General features: G+C 37.4%; 1 protein-coding gene across 1 annotated transcript; it reads left to right on the top strand.

Moving 5' to 3' along the window:
• Positions 1-10,500: 10,500 nt before the first annotated feature.
• Positions 10,501-15,692, top strand: vbp1 (von Hippel-Lindau binding protein 1). The gene is made up of 6 exons (XM_020917787.2): positions 10,501-10,623; positions 12,133-12,257; positions 12,739-12,805; positions 13,024-13,122; positions 14,003-14,141; positions 14,767-15,692. The coding sequence occupies exons 1-6, from the start codon at positions 10,543-10,545 to the stop codon at positions 14,841-14,843; spliced, it is 588 nt and encodes a 195-aa protein (XP_020773446.1). The 5' UTR covers positions 10,501-10,542; the 3' UTR covers positions 14,844-15,692.
• The last annotated feature ends 521 nt before the right edge of the window (positions 15,693-16,213 follow it).

Genomic DNA, 16,213 nt, shown 5'->3' with positions numbered 1-16,213 from the left:
ATTAACCATAATCCAGGTCAACAAATCTGCAATCTGACAGTTAAACAGCAAATTCCACCATAGATTCTCACCTGTCCTCCAGCTCAGTATAAACTCTACAATGTTGTGATGTCAAGTGAACCCAACCTTAGAGCTGAGAGATTTTATTGTAAAATGGCTAATATCACAATTGTTGTTTTGGAGATATGCATAATTTGAATAAGAAAAGTATATTGTCTATAATTAAGACAGAAATGCCTAGTGTAATCTCCCAAACAAGTGTATACAGTGATATTCTGCACCTTTTGTGGTTAGCTTTATAGGTCCCATATTACACTACTTTATGATCTATGTTATAAGGTCATTTCCTCATCACAAATATATTTGGAGTTGTGTTTTGTTTCATTCACACATTTAAGACACAAACCCTGCATATTTAGGGCCTGTCCACACGACAGGGTTTTTTGGTCAAAACTTTGAAGTTTGTATTCGTTTTGGTCTGTCGTCCCCCATGTTTTGGGTGGGCGAAAATGGAGTTTTGAGAACGGGTTTCAGAGTGGAGAAATCTGAGAATGCCGGCGTTGTGTTGTCGTGTGGACAAGCAAACCGCAGCTTTTGGAAAACGATGACATCGCGACCCTGTCATCTCCAGAGTCCTCCGATGCAGCCCGAACTAGAACTGGCCTCCACAGACCTTTGCCGAAATGGGACAGGTGTAGCCTACGGAGCCGCTCCTGTCGCCCACCGAAGGAGACACGCTGTTAGCACTAATGCTAACAACAGAATACACACACACAGATCAATAACAAAGATTACGCACGAGTAATTAAACCGTTGGATTTGAGACCAAATTATTCTAATAATTCTCATCCAAATGTTATGGCTAATAACGAAAACGTATGTTTAAATTTTGCTAAACAAAACGACTATATTTCTGGGATATATATATATATATATATATATATATATATATATATATATATATATATATATATATATATATATATATATATATATATATATATATATATATATATATATATATATATATGGCTAAATTACCTTAAAGTTAAAAAAAAAACAGTGATGAGATATGCAATTATTAAATATCATTATCATTGTTCACAGCGCCACATACAGATGTGTCATATGTATTACATCGTTTTCACTCAGTGCTCTGTTGTCATCTGGTCGTGAATATTTCTTGATCCGACACGTGTGTGAACACAAATTTTTTTCAGCCCATAAAAGATCCAGGAGCGTTATCGTGTGGACGTAGCCTTAGCCTGAGTTCGTATCTCCAACGAAAAACTCTCTGTTCCACCTTGTGATGTCATGTGGTGATAGAGAAAGTGTTCCATTGTTTTTTTAAACTCCATACACCTTCACTGTAATCATTTTGATGATTTCAGCCCTGGAATCTCTTCTGAACTAAACGTAGAAGTAGCTGTTAACGTGAAAACTACTGCTTCATGACATCACAAGGTGGAACAGAGCATTTTGAGCTTTGGAGATGTAGACAGACAAATACTAAAAGATTACTCAAGCATGTGTGAATGAAACAAAACACAACTCCAAGTATGTTTCTGGGGAAGTAACAATATTATAACATGGCTCACAAAAGTAAAATTTTGCGTAATATAGGACCTTTAGGCTTTGTTCACGTTTTGTGCGAACTACTTGAACCTCAACCGAGACATTTACAGGCACATTTTAGCACATTCCTGGTGCATTTTCAAATTATCGTCTGAATATTGTTATTGAGTAAATTTCGCATTCATTTTTCCCCATAGACTTTTCAGAAAAAACAACTTAAAACTGACTTAAAACAACCAACGTTATGGATATTTGTTAGCACATAGCCAGTTAGCGCGTAGCCACTTAGCCCATTCGTCTTTTTTTTTTTTTTTTTTTTTTGAAAAGTGAATGGGAAAATTAATGGGAAAATTAATGGGAAATTTACCACTGGAAACCAGAGCGAATATCGAAGTGGGCGGGACTGTGGAGCTCCATAAAGTAATGAAAACAGTCTAGATATTCATGTTTGTCAGTATCGCCCATCCCTAATCTCTCTTTCTTTTACTAACACTTTTCAGACGAAATTTTTAACAATGCATCAGGAATGTGCTTAATTGTGCCTGTAATTTCTTGGTTGACGTTCAAGTATCAGATAAAAAGTGAATAGATTGTATAATTAAACAGAAAAGGTAGGGATATACCATTATTTAGGAATGAGATGGTGTAATCTCTCAATCGTCCAGGAGTGGTTTAAAGCAAGGCAAGTTTATTTGTATAGCACAAGTAATTCAAAGTGCTTTACAGAAGAACAAATACATTAAAATCACAATACAAACCAATCAGAACATAAATAATCATCATAAAATTTAAAAGGATTAAGAGACATTAAATGAAAGAGAAGAGTGCTGAATGAAAACCTTTCAGTCATATGCAGCTAAACAGAACTGTTTTGAGCCTGGAGTCAAAGTAGCGTCTGTCTCACATGTTCAGGAAGAATGTTCCAGCTTTTAGATGCATGAATCTGAAACGCTGACTCCCCGTGTTTAGTCGTGACTCTGGGCACCAGCAGGAGGCCGGTCCCTGAGGTCCTCAGAGTGAGAGATAGTTTATATGGCTCCAACATGTCAGAGATATACTTCAGTACTAGGCCTCAGAGAGACTACACAAATAGAGCTGCTTTAAAGTCTATTCTCTGAGTCACAGGAAGTCAGTGCAGAGACCTGAGGACTGGACTTGTACTTCTTGGTTCAGAAAAGGTTATAATGGTGGTCATCTAGATACTGTTTTGCAATCAAGACATTTCAGCTCCATCCAGAAGTCATTTTCAACTGATAGAACTGTCCTGAAAATGAGGACTTTATCCTGCTTTGAGTTAAGTCCAGCAGAGAGAAAAATGTGTTTGCTAGGGGAGTGAAGAAAGAGAAACAGAAGTGGACTCCGATATCGTCTACCAGCTGTTTACATGGCAACAGTAGCTCAGTTTGTGGAGTCTTTGTCTTCTGATGTGAAGGTTGATGGTTCAAATCAACATTGTTGATTGAGAGGTGCGATTCCAGCTCCCACAGATGAATGCTGTTGTTGTGTCCTTGGGCAAGACACTTAACCCACCTCGCCCCCAGGTGTGTGCGTACACTGGTGTGTGAATGTATGTGTGAATGCGTAAGTGGTTCCTTGATGTAAATTGCTTCACAAGCCTATTTTTTTTAAAAATGTGACCTTAACAAGTGTATTTAAGCTAATCAGTTACTTAACAATGAAGATGAAGGTGAGACAACCAGCACGCAATAAGGGCAGGACAGTTTCACTCTACAACTCCTCCCTTTGACATGGAATTAGTAACTCAATGTAGGTTAAATTCCAAGTGTGTCAAGCCAGTATCATCAAATATACGGCTTCTGGATGTGACACAAAACATCTCAAAAACTGTGCCTAGATGATCACTGTTGAAAGTGAACAGACTATAATTAAACACAAAAGGAAGGATCACTTTATTCCCTCGTTTGGAAGATTACACTAGACTTCTGTCCATTTTTGAGGTAATTTTTAAAAGTTTTAATTATAGACGATATACATTATTCTAATTTTGCATATCTCCAAAACAACAAGTGCAATATGTATGCATTTTTTATATAAATCTCCCAACTCTAGGCTCAGGTAGTGAAGGGATAGAGGTTTGAATCCAGCTCCACTTGGGCAAGATATTTCGCCCATCTTGCCTAGTATGAATGTAATGCGTGTGTGAGTGTGTGAGGGCAGGGCAGCTTTAGGAACAAACTATGCACTGTAAAATGCTTTGGGTATCTTAAAATGCACATTAAGGCCACACTATGTAACTTTTCCGGTGAGGGTACCCTGCTCTTGTGTTCCAGTGTTCCACAGTATGGCATTAAACGTATCTATCTCACATTCCATTACTGGTGCTAAGAAAATAACTAAACATGCATTCTTACTGTGAGCCGGCTCGCCTCTCCGCAGATGTGACCTGTAACTTGGCCTAGTGCCGTCATTGTGTGAAATTGTGGAGCATACAGGAAAAGCAATATCATCTCAAGCTGTTGGCAGACAGACCAGACCAGAAAAGTTACATAGTGAAGCTTTAAAATACATTACTGTTATTAACAAGATTTGGTAATGGTTTTCTTTTCTTTCTTTCTTTTTTTTTTTTTTTTTTTTTTGCAATATCTTCATCTTATAATGCATTCTCTATTGATACTTTGCAGTGACATCACTCTGGGGGTGTTATTGCACCTCAGTTGAGCAGAATGTTTAGCAGTTTCCATGGTGACACAATACATACATAATCAAAGATTGTCAAAATGATTTAAAAATAATCTGAATAATACAATTAAATATAGAATGTGTTTAAACAGCACATTTTCAGGAGCCTGTGATCAATAGGAGAGTTCAAGGTCTTGTTTAGGAGTTTGATTTTCAACAAAAAGATGAGCGTGACTAACTGAAAAACTTTAAAATTAAAATGTTATGTGAGAGGGACTTGTTTAAGCGCACAAATCATCTTACCTGTTCTAGTTCCAACCAAGTCAGCTCTTTTTGGTCATACTGTGTTAAAATAAAGCTCAGATTAAGTCTAATTTGAGTAACAGAACTTCAGACAGAGCAGTGCTTCAGTTAGCTTCACAGCCCCAGAGAATGTTGATGACATCAGCTGCAAAGTATAAATAAATGATCTGTAGGAATCTTTTTTTTTTTTAATTTATATATTATTTTGTTGTTTTATATTTGGTGTATTGTACAAACTTCACATGTTTTTGTAAATCACTGGTGCTTGTTTCCTTGTACAGATTAAATGGGATTTTAAATTAAAGCCGATTACACCCTCCACTGACAAACCTTTGGACTTTTGCATGATTTTTGAATAAGTCTGAGCACAGTATATTTACATCAACTTTCCATATTGAAGAAAAGGAGACATGTGATAGATATTTAAGAAGATAGCACTTGTAGTCCATGACAGTGACAGTTTATACATCTTAAAATGCATATTGTTGTTCTTTTTAATTAAAAGTATTATATTATGCTAAATTGACACTTGTGAGATTTAATAATGTAGTTATCTCCTCATAAACATGCCAGGAGTTGTGTTTTGTTTCATTCACACATGTTTGAGTAACTCTTTATTATTAGTCTGTCTACTTCTTCAAAGCTCAAAATGCTCTGCTCCACCTTGTGATGTCAAATTATCTTGGGAAAATTCTCAAACATTTTCTGTGAATTGAACACAGTAACATTACTTCAAAATAATATTACATCGAAAGTAGTGGCTAAAAAAAGTAAAAGACTACTACTGAGGTAAGAGTAATGTGAAAAGTAGGCCAAACTGTTAGAAGGTAGCATCTAATTTATAATTTGAAGTGAATGTAATGTAAAGGACATAACAAAAATAAATAAAGCACAAAATCAAAATGAATCATGAAAGAGTGGTGCAAGAAACACAAATGCTCAAATCATTTCATATTGTCACATAAAGCTTTTGTTAATTGTAGACTTACTCACAGTGGGAAGGGGAAGCACAACTTTTACTCATTAAGAGTACTGTTATTTCAATAATAAAATTACTCAAATAGGAGTAAAAGTATGCTGCTAGAATAATACTCTTAAAAATACAATTTCTTGAAAAAGTTAATCAAGTAAACGTAACTGACAACTACCCACGTCTGATTATAAGTTTATTCACAGTAAAGGTGGATATAATCAGTGGTGGAAGAAGTACTATACTAAATGGTGTTACTTAGGTAAAAGTACAGATACCAGAACAAAAAATACGCAAGTAAAAGTATCACAATGCAAAATCAACTTAAGCAAAAGTATTAAAGTACCAGTAAAAGTATTAAAGTACCCATAAAAGTATTAAAGTACCTGTGAAAGTAAGACACTGCACCCACATTGCCTAGTATGGAAGTGATGTGTGCATGAGTGCTGGTGGTGGTCAAAGAGGCCGACTGGCAGCCTCGCTTCTGTCAGTCTGCCCCTGGGCAGCTGTTGCTACAATAGTAGCTTACCACCATCAATTGTGAAGTGAATGAATAATAAACTGTAAAGTGCTTTGGATATCTTGAAAGGCACTCTATAAATGCAATGATTAATTAAAAAGAAAAAAACAACTTGCAAGATTGTATTTAAAGTAAAGTAAAAGTGCTTCACATAGATTTTGAGATCTTATAAAGCTTCAAATGTAGTGACTTTGATACAGATTGGTGCTGAATTTTGTTCAACAGAAACAACTGAATTAACTGTTTTTGTTTATTTTTGTTTGCTCACAGTATGAACTTGATAAGAGATAACTTTTCAGTAGTTACAATAAGAAAAACACTTTTACTTTTCAGTTCAGATCAGAAATATAGTGGAGTAGAAAGTACAGACGTAATGTAGCGAACTAAAAGTAAAATTAATCACTTTTACATTGTACTCAAGTAAAGTACAGATACCTCAAATTTACTGAGATAATGTTGTTTATATTAAGATGCCAGACTCGTTTATGTAATCTGATCAATTCACAGTAAGAGTTTCAAATACAAGAAAGGAAAGGAAAGAATTTGAATGTGGGTGTGAGCGATTCCATCAAACTTTAAAAACACCAGAGCAGGACTAGACCATAAAAGGTCTGTGGAGTTTGTGTTCAGGTGAGTTTAAGTGTACATTGATCTAAATTAAATAATTTATACTTCATTTCAACCTGCTAAATAATTCATGCATTTATTCCGCAGATATGAAGTGGACAGCAGTGAGAGTTTGGCTATTTCCAGGTGAGTTACAGGACATCATTATTTATATGTAGAAAGGACTACGATGTGGGATACTTTTATAGCAGTGCACTGTTTCAGTTCTGACACTATAGCCTTAAAGTGTATATAATGTTCTGATGATTCTCTCTCTTTTTTTTTCTTTTTTTTTTTTTTTTGTAAATATAATACAGGCAGTAGAGAGTTCTATTATAGAAAGTTCCATATTGGGGAAATCACACTGGGAGAATTTTATCCAAAAGTTCGGGCACAATTTACACAAGAAACATATTTTTCTGATTACCTTTACATATGTCACATCTGCTGTTGTACTGCACCCAAAAAGTATAACTATAAACTTCATCAAAATTACAAAACTAGAAAAATAAATTAATTTTTTGTATTTTTTATTTTTTATTTTCGCACTTTAAATGATGGGCAGTTTAAAATGTCCTTTGTCCCTTTATTCAGGTTTCCTAAGCCTGGTCTTGGCCTATCCTCAGAAGGTGCTCCATTTTGTCCCACATAAACTGGACTGGCGCAGCGCTCGGAGTCACTGCTCAGAGCACTTTGTGGATCTAGCTTCTGTCGCGGATGTGAAGGACCTGAAGGAGATGAGTGGTTTGGCCAACACTGCGGATCAATACTTCTTTGTGGGGTTAAAGGTATGGTGTACTTCAGGGTTTCCGATGATATCATTACATCCTATTGATACACTGTGGTGGCATCATGCTGGGGGCGTTTTGCATGTATCTCTATTGGCAGAATGTTTAGAAGTTACCATGCAGTTACCGTGACACAAACACAGACAAAAATGTTTTAAGACAGTCTGAAAATGTACAAAATGGATTTAAACTACACATTTTGCGAAGCCTATGATCAAAACGAGCATTCATGGTCCTTTTAGGAGTTTGATTTTCAACTAAATGTGAGAATGACTAACTGAAAAACTGTTGTCTAATACTAGTGAGATTCTGAATTAAATTTTTTGTGTGAGAGACTTTAACAGCAGAAATCATCTCACCTGTTATAATTCCAACCAAGTCAATTCTGCCATCTGCTTGTCTCTGAAACATGGTATAAAATAAAAACAATGTGTGTTTTCAGAGAGAGTGGCAGTGGACAGCTGTGGACTCAGAGGACCGCAGACAGATCCAGGTGGGGTTTGAGGCGTTTGAAGTTGGAGAACCCAGAGAGGAGCATGAGTGTGGGCTGATCCAGGCTTCAGGAGAGTGGAGAACCGAAAACTGCAGCACCACATGGCCCTTCTTCTGCCTCGACGGTGAGAGACACAGCTGTGGTGTTTAGAACTTACCAAGCTATAACAGTTACCCATTGTCCTCACATGTAAATAGTTCCTATGGCTTAATGTAAAATGTCTGAAGAAAGGTCATTATGTTAAAGTAGAAAATGAGTTGGGATTAAATAATTTTTTTTTTACTCCCACTCATTTTTGGGCACATTTTTTGTTGTTGTTTTTTTGTTTTGTTTTGTTTTGTTTTGTTTCTGTTGGTACAGTTAAACTAATGTCAATATGGGTGATACTATGTTCCATTATAAAAGAACATAAAATGTTTACTTGCATTACTTTTAACAGTTTTGCTTTGATTAGCTCTTTGATTGCTATGATACTTGTGGTCAGGATTCCAGAATTTGACTCCAGATTAGCCCTTATAACTGGCAGTCTCAATGAGCTTCATTTGACTTGAGCCAAACGCTATGGTTGATGTCACACTCACTTAGTCCACTTCTTTTCACAGTCTATGGTTCTAACAGAATCCTTCACTGAGTTCTTGTCTCTTGTGTTTGTCCTTTGTGCAGTGAACGCCCCTGACAGATTCGTGAAGGGAAACGGCTCTAAAACCTGGAGCGAGGCCAAAGAGTACTGCAGGACCCACCACACGGACTTGGCCAGGATCTGGAAACAGGAGGAGAACCACCTCCTTGTGGACCTCCTCAGAGGGACCAGGAACAGGACCTGGAACGGGACTGAGACCTGGAACGGGACCTGGAACGGGACCTGGAACGGGACCAGGAATGAGACCTGGAATGGGACTAGAGACGGGACTTGGAATGGGACCTGGAACGGGACCTGGAACGGGACCTGGAACGGAACCAGGAATGAGACCTGGAATGGGACTAGAGACGGGACCTGGAATGGTACCTGGAATGGGACCTGGAATGGGACGTGGAACGGGACCTGGAATAGGACCTGGAATAGGACCGGGGACAACACTTGGGATGGCACTTGGGACAGGACAAGAGATGGAACCTGGGACTGGACCAGGGATGGCACCTGGAATGGGACCTGGGATGGGACCAGGGACTGGACCAGGGATGGCACCTGGAATGGGACCTGGGATGGGACCAGGGACGGGACCAGGGATGGGACCTGGAATGGGTCTTGGGATGGGACCAGGGATGGGACCAGAAACGGGACTTGGGATGGGACCTGGAATGGTACCAGTGCCTGGATTGGCCTGACCAAACAGATCTGGACCTGGTCTGATGGATCATACACAGGGTTTGTCCCGTGGGTCCCACAGAAGCCTGAAGCTGGAGGAGAAGAAGCCTGCGCTGCCTTCAACATCAGCGGGGAGCCAATGGGGATAGTGCCCTGGGATTGCAGTGATCAGCTGCCATTTTTTTGCTACTCCTGTGAGCATGTTTCATATTATATACACATTTATTTAAAGGTCCTATATTATTTAAAATTTACTCTTGTGAGCTTTAAGTCATGTTATAATAATCCACTGCCTAAATATACAGGCTTTGTGTTAAACATATGTGCTTAAGACAAAACAAAATACCATTGTCTTTTGTTTATTACATAATGTAGTTTTTTAAACAAATTTTACTTTCTTCAGTTCCATTAAAGAAGTACAGTGTGAAGATCACCATGTCTGCTACACAGAGCGCTGTGCCCTGTTTGACTAAAATGGTGAGATTTTTATCATATAGAAAACATCCAAATGCTTCTGAAGATTTCTTTCCCATAATATCACCTATAGACCCCGACCCCACTCCTGAATGACACTACCTCCTCCTCTAGTTTTTATTTTGTTTGTTTTGTTGCAGGTTCAGGACAGATTGAAGGACCTGGGCATGACCAAAGATGTACGCATGACATGGAAAAAACGTCCACAAAAAGTCTCCACTCTGAAACCAGACAAGCCGCTGTGTGACACTACTCCGAATCTGACCTAGAGGGCAGCAGAGAGCCACAGGCAAACAAATAATTCACTATTTTATCAGATTCTTATCTAAATGGGCAATGAAGGAAGGAAGGAAGGAAAAATAGATAGCTACAGTAAATAAAACATAAATTAGAATATCCAGAATTTAAGATCCAAATCTGCTTGTGTGTCACAGGTTTACATTTATTTAGTTATTAAAGTTATTTATTTAAGCGATTAAAACAAAATACTGTAGTAGTTGTTAATGTTTTGCAAGTTTTTACTGTCCCAGCCCATGTTTAATAAAAAGTAAAAACAATGGTAAGCATAGATTTGTTGTGCTGCTGTTGTTGTTGTTGTTGTTGTTGTTGTTGTTTGATTGTTTGTTTGTTTGTTTGTTTTTTTACATTTCATTACACTCGATGCTCACAACATTTACACACTATAAACAACTTATATATTCAATGATTCAGAGACATCAGGTTTATTATATTATACAATAATAATAATCATCATCTTCATTGATGGTGGGAAAGGGAGAAATTCACTTCTGCTTGACGTGCCCTTGTGACGCACTGACGCACAGACAGACTTGTGCGTAAAGAAGGAGGGCGCGGCCTCTCTCCAAGATGGCGACGACCATAGACAACAGCAATGCCGCTCAGGCCACCAAGAAGAAGCACCTGGGCATCCCGGAGGCCGTCTTTGTGGTGGGTACAAGGCGGGCATCCACAGCGGCTCCTCTCCCGCAGCGGACCCGGACTGTGGTGACCTCCTCCGTGCTATATTTTCTGCAGGAAGGCGGTGGTTAGCCCGGAGAAGCTAACGAAGCTAACAGTGTTTTAATGCTGCGCCCGTTCACGTCCATGTATGGAAGAAACGCGCTCTGATAAACACGAGGGTTATTTACTCTTACGAAGGGATGTCACGATATCTCATGTGATCATTACTGCATGAACAAACATCCTAATTTAACGTTTATTCATGATTATTGAGTCCAAGACCAAACTACATTCACTTTGATTCACATGAACCTGTCTTTGAACGGCTTCATCAAATCACATTTTATGGAGGAGAAGTTAATGTGACTATCAGATTTTAGATTAGATTGAAAAAAAAAAAATCTAATATTGCCAGTGATTATGGTCTTATTGCTGGTAATGTTTGGAAAAGTGTTGTCACGATTCTAAAATGTCAAACTTGATTTCCATTCTAAGGAATAGACCCAATACTTAATACCAATTTGGATACCACAATGATAATTAAAAAAAAAAAAAAAAAAAGTAGGGGTAGGGTAGTAGGGGGTAGAGTAGGGGTGTGCAAAAATATCAAAATATTGATATATTGTATCATTTAATGTGATGATACAGTATCGATATAGTGGGTTGCTGTATCGATATATTACCAAGATTATTTTTTGGTATATTTTACTAAATGATTTTGTTACAGTGCTACAGTTTCATTGCTTGTTTAGAGGAAGGAAACTCATTTATGAAACACATTTGGCATGTTCATTGTTTTGATGATTATAATGTGTTTCATATTAATTTTGCACAAAAAGTGGTTTAACAAAGACTTACAAATACCAATTCCGATACCACAGTGATAATTTTAAAAACACAGTTTAGTTAAATAACAGAATGTGATTTTCAACATTAAATCGCAGTAATTTATATTACATTCCCATGTGGTCTATATCTGTGTAAACTCTCAGAGGTCCAGGTAGGTTCCATAGTGGTCCATGGGTGTATACTAGTCTATGTGCTCTTATACTTGTTCTGATACAGCTCAAGATCATTGTAAAGACATTCAGGAATGGTTCTGTGAATAACTTTTTGGTATTGATATCTGCTCAAGTGAGTATCTAGTTTCGATTCTAGTTGTAGTGTCGATTTAATATCTGATTTTCATTGTAACCCTAACTGGTGCCAGTTTTTGGAATAAAATGCAAGTAGTATTAGACCATGAGGGTTTTAAATATTTTTCTTTGCTAGTAAGTAGATTCTATTATTGAAGAACATTTCTTTTAAGGTATTATCAAGTCATTTTCCAACAGAGCTGTTAAAGGTGCACTAAGTAACTTTTCTAGTGCAGTATCCCAACCTGTTTCACCCCATATAAATATTAGTTTTGCCTGTAATACACAAATATTGTACACATACACAAACATTACACTTTGTCACATGTATTGACTCCTGTTTGTCCCTGTGTGTTTTTAGGAGGATGTGGACACGTACATGAAGCAGCCGGGCAATGAGACGGCCGACTCCGCCCTGAGGAAACTGGACGAACAGTACCAGAAATACAAATATATGGAGCTCAACCTGTCCCAGAAGAAACTCAGGTCAGACACACAGAGGGTTTAAAGTGCATATGGCAGTTTTTTGTGTTTTATTTTTTTATTATTTGAATTGGTGGGATAGCACGTGTGGTAAATAGTTATCATCATTTTACATCAGTTAAGAGAGTACAAAAGTACAGGAAGTAGTGGTGACTTCTTACATACAAGGAAAGGCATGTTTCTGACAGTTTAACCCTTCATTTAACAAAATAAAGGTGTCATTTATTTTAATTTGTCTAATCATAACTGTGGTGTAATTTAGACAGGTTTTGTTTATAGTATTGTTGCTAGGTAACAGTTCTGGAAATACATTTTTTGTAAATTCTTAAATGTAACATTAACTATGTAGAACAATTCTGTCTTTTTTTATCTTCTTTTTTATTACATTTTATTGCACAATTTCAGAACATGTTAAAAAGCTGAAATTTGGTTTTAGTCATGTCTAATGCCATTTCTATGCCTGTTTCTCTTTTCTTTTTTGCAGGTTGAAAAATCAAATTCCTCAAATCACACAGACACTAGAAATCCTCTGGCACATGCAGAAGAAAAAGGTTTGCAACAAGATTTTTACAGTTATGTTTTTGTAAAGATTTAAAATTGACCGTAATCTCCACTGTAGTTTGTCAGCTTGCCAATCTAATTTGCTGTTATTACTATCATAAATGCAAAATAAAGGCATTATTGTTAGGCTAAAAACAAATTAACAAATGAATGAATATGTTTATTTTTGTCGATTTGTATAATTACCGCAATATCCTTTGTTGTGCAGGAGACCACAGACCTGATGGAAACTCACTTTCTTTTGGCTGATAATGTTTACTGCAAGGCCTCCGTCCCTCCCACTGATAAAGTCTGCTTATGGTTAGGAGTAAGTTTCTTATTTTTATATCGTGTACCCTGACTGTGGCTCACACCAGATCTAAACCAGGTCTGTAACAGGATTGTTCTATTGGTTGGATTGGTCTGTTCTAGTGCTAAACCAGGTTTAAAAGTGGACTACATCATTTCCACTGTAGAAGTAAACAAGAAATTATCAAAAAGAGGACAAAAAGTGGGTTAAAAGACCTCTAAAATGGGTAAACCCACAAATCTGGTGAGATTTTTGCATTGGAATGCTCCACAGTATGGCTTTAAACTGATCTATCTTGCATGCATTCAGTGTCAGGTAGTTTTATTATTAAAAAGCCCTGACAAACATGCATTCTTACTGTGAGTGGGCTCGCCTCTCCAGACCAGTAACTTGGCCTAACGTTGTCACTTTTCTTGATGGGGAAAAATAAGTTTAATGCCATACTGTGCAACTTTCTGGTTAAAGCAATAACATCTCCATGGAGACAAGCAGACTCTCCACCAGGAAAATTAGTGCACCTTTAAAGTGCCTATGACAGATTAGATTTCTCATTTTACTAAAACCCATTTTTTTTCCCCACTTTGATTAATTTTTTTTGGTTTACAATTACAACACTAAGGAATTCTGTAACTGTTACCTAGCAACCATATTGTGCAACTCCCCCAATGTACACAGAAATTACTATTTGACAAATAAAACTATAAGAACATTTTGTTTTGTTAAGTATCAGAGAAAGGGTTTGGTTTGTTTTGTTTGCTTTTTATTAGCTTTTCTTTGCAAATTGCTTGTTGGTCAGTGTTAAACTATCTCAAAATCTCCAAATTAAGTCAAAGGTCATTTTAAAAATTTATAAACTTTGTAATTTTTTAGCCATATTAAAAATGCATTTCCTGTCCAGGCGAACGTGATGCTGGAGTACGACATAGATGAGGCTCAGGCTCTTCTCGAGAAAAATCTGTCGACCGCCTCCCGAAACCTCGAAACTCTGGAGGAGGACCTGGACTTCCTGCGCGACCAGTTCACCACCACCGAAGTCAGTATCCTTCCACCGCTGCTCAGAGAGAAAGTAGACCCTTTCTCAGCTTGAGCAGGTACCAGTGATTCTGTGTTGATTATAAAGGGGGGGAAATGAATCAAAATATAGATCAGATTTAAGGATTCAGGTCATTAGATGCACGATATTGAAACTTCATTCAGAAAGTTCTTTTCACAGAAATGTTTTCTCATTACAGACAGACCTGGAGTTGTGTTTTGTTTCATTCACACATGTTTAACTCAGAAGCCCTGAATATTTAGGCTGTTCTTCTCTCAAACTCTCTGTTCCACCTTGTGATGTCATGTGGTAATAACGGAAGTGCTCCACTGTGTTTTTAAACTGCATACACCTTCAGTAGAATCATTTGGATAATTTGAGCCCTGGAATTACCAATTTCTACTGAACAAAAGATAAAAGGTTGCTGTTGAAATCTACCACTACATGGCATCACAAGGTGAAAAAGAGAATTTTGAGCTTTGGAGATGTAGACAGTCAAAACACAACAAACAAGAGTCAGTTTTGTGTAATACAGGACCTTTAACTCTTTTTGTAGTGTTTTATTTTGAACAGTAAATTGCTCATTTAAAGTCCAAATCCAGTGTTTTTCCTTGACCCCGCCCCCTCAGACATGGCACGAGTTTACAACTGGGACGTGAAGAGACGAAGCAAAGAAAACCTCCTGAAATCAGCGGAAAAGTCTTAACTCCAGAAACTCCAATGACACAAAAGATTTCTGTCAAATCCCGTCTTCATAACAGCCCCAAATCGCATGTTACGTCCTGAGCTAATGCACAGACAGTGAATCATCATCTAAAGAGTTAAAACTGCACTATGTAACATTCCTGGTGGACGGATTGCCTGTTGCTTGTTTCCATGGAGATGTTATTGTTTCCTGGAATGCACCACAGAATGGCATTAGACTTTTCTATCTTGCATTTATTCAATTACAGGTGCTTTCATTGCAAAAACGTGCAATACCATTTGGCATCACTCCTTCATGGACTTTGATCAATTTAATGCCATACTATGGAACATTCTAGGCAAGGCAGTAACCTAGCAACCAGCAGCATCAGAAAAGTTACATAGTGTGTTTGGTTTGTCTGGTTTAGCAAATTAAATGCTACTGATTGAGATTAGAATTCACTGTCTTTAAAATTTTAGCTCAACTCTACAATCTCATTGCAATCGTTTTTGTTATTTACTTTTTAAAATATTTTTTCAAGTAAAAGAAAATGCTACGAAAAGATTTTTGTATCGTTTTAATACTTTCAATAATTAATAGTTTTCCTTCTGTCTGCATATTTTCAGCATTCTTCTTTCTATCTGGTTAAAAACTAACATCAAATTAATCTAGTTTGTTTGGTTTTAGTTTCTTCATAATATTTGAAATCTCAGTTTCTCTGTTGTCATGTCGGCGATCTTGGATCCCTGTGCCCCTCCTCTCAGTCTCTTTCTCTTTCTGTCTGTTCTCTTCGCCGCTGTTCAAACTGTATTTATTTGTCTCATTAAATGAAGAATGAAGTAAAAGAACGTTTGGGCAAAGCGATCAAAACCTCCTCATGTTTTATTCATTGTTGCATTGTGTCCTTCAGTTAGACCTGGTTTAGTCCTGGTTTGGTCCATCTTAAAGGTTCTTTGTGTATCCTGCACTATTAGTTTTATATAGGTTTTACAATCCCTGTTGCCAGAGCCTTAACCTGCAGATAGAGGACACATCTATGTTTTGTTTCCTTGTCAGTATATGAACAGACCAGACTTCATGTGAAAGCTCAGAACCTCCAGAATTCCCTCTCTGATCTGCAGAGGCTGAGTTATGGTTGGCTGCAGGTGCTGGGGTTTAGGGTGTGACTGTTCAGATCAGAGAGAGATATTTTAGGTTTCAGCACACTAGATTTTAGCATCTTGACAACCAAAACGCAAAATTATAATAGAAATGATGTCCAATGTTTTTGTGATTAAGAATAAATCTGCTTCTTCCCCATAGACTGCTAATTATTATACAGCCTATGGTCTTTGGTGATGGACGACAGCGCCATCTGTTGTCTGACTTCTTTAGGTCCCCCCCACGACCAA

The sequence above is a fragment of the Boleophthalmus pectinirostris genome, unplaced genomic scaffold (assembly GCF_026225935.1).
Source record: "Boleophthalmus pectinirostris isolate CB_2022bp ecotype Guang Dong unplaced genomic scaffold, ASM2622593v1 HiC_scaffold_20, whole genome shotgun sequence".
Classification (NCBI taxonomy): Eukaryota; Metazoa; Chordata; class Actinopteri; order Gobiiformes; family Gobiidae; genus Boleophthalmus; species Boleophthalmus pectinirostris.
Note: the sequence above shows the minus strand (reverse complement) of the source record. Positions and strands in the feature narration are given on the sequence as shown.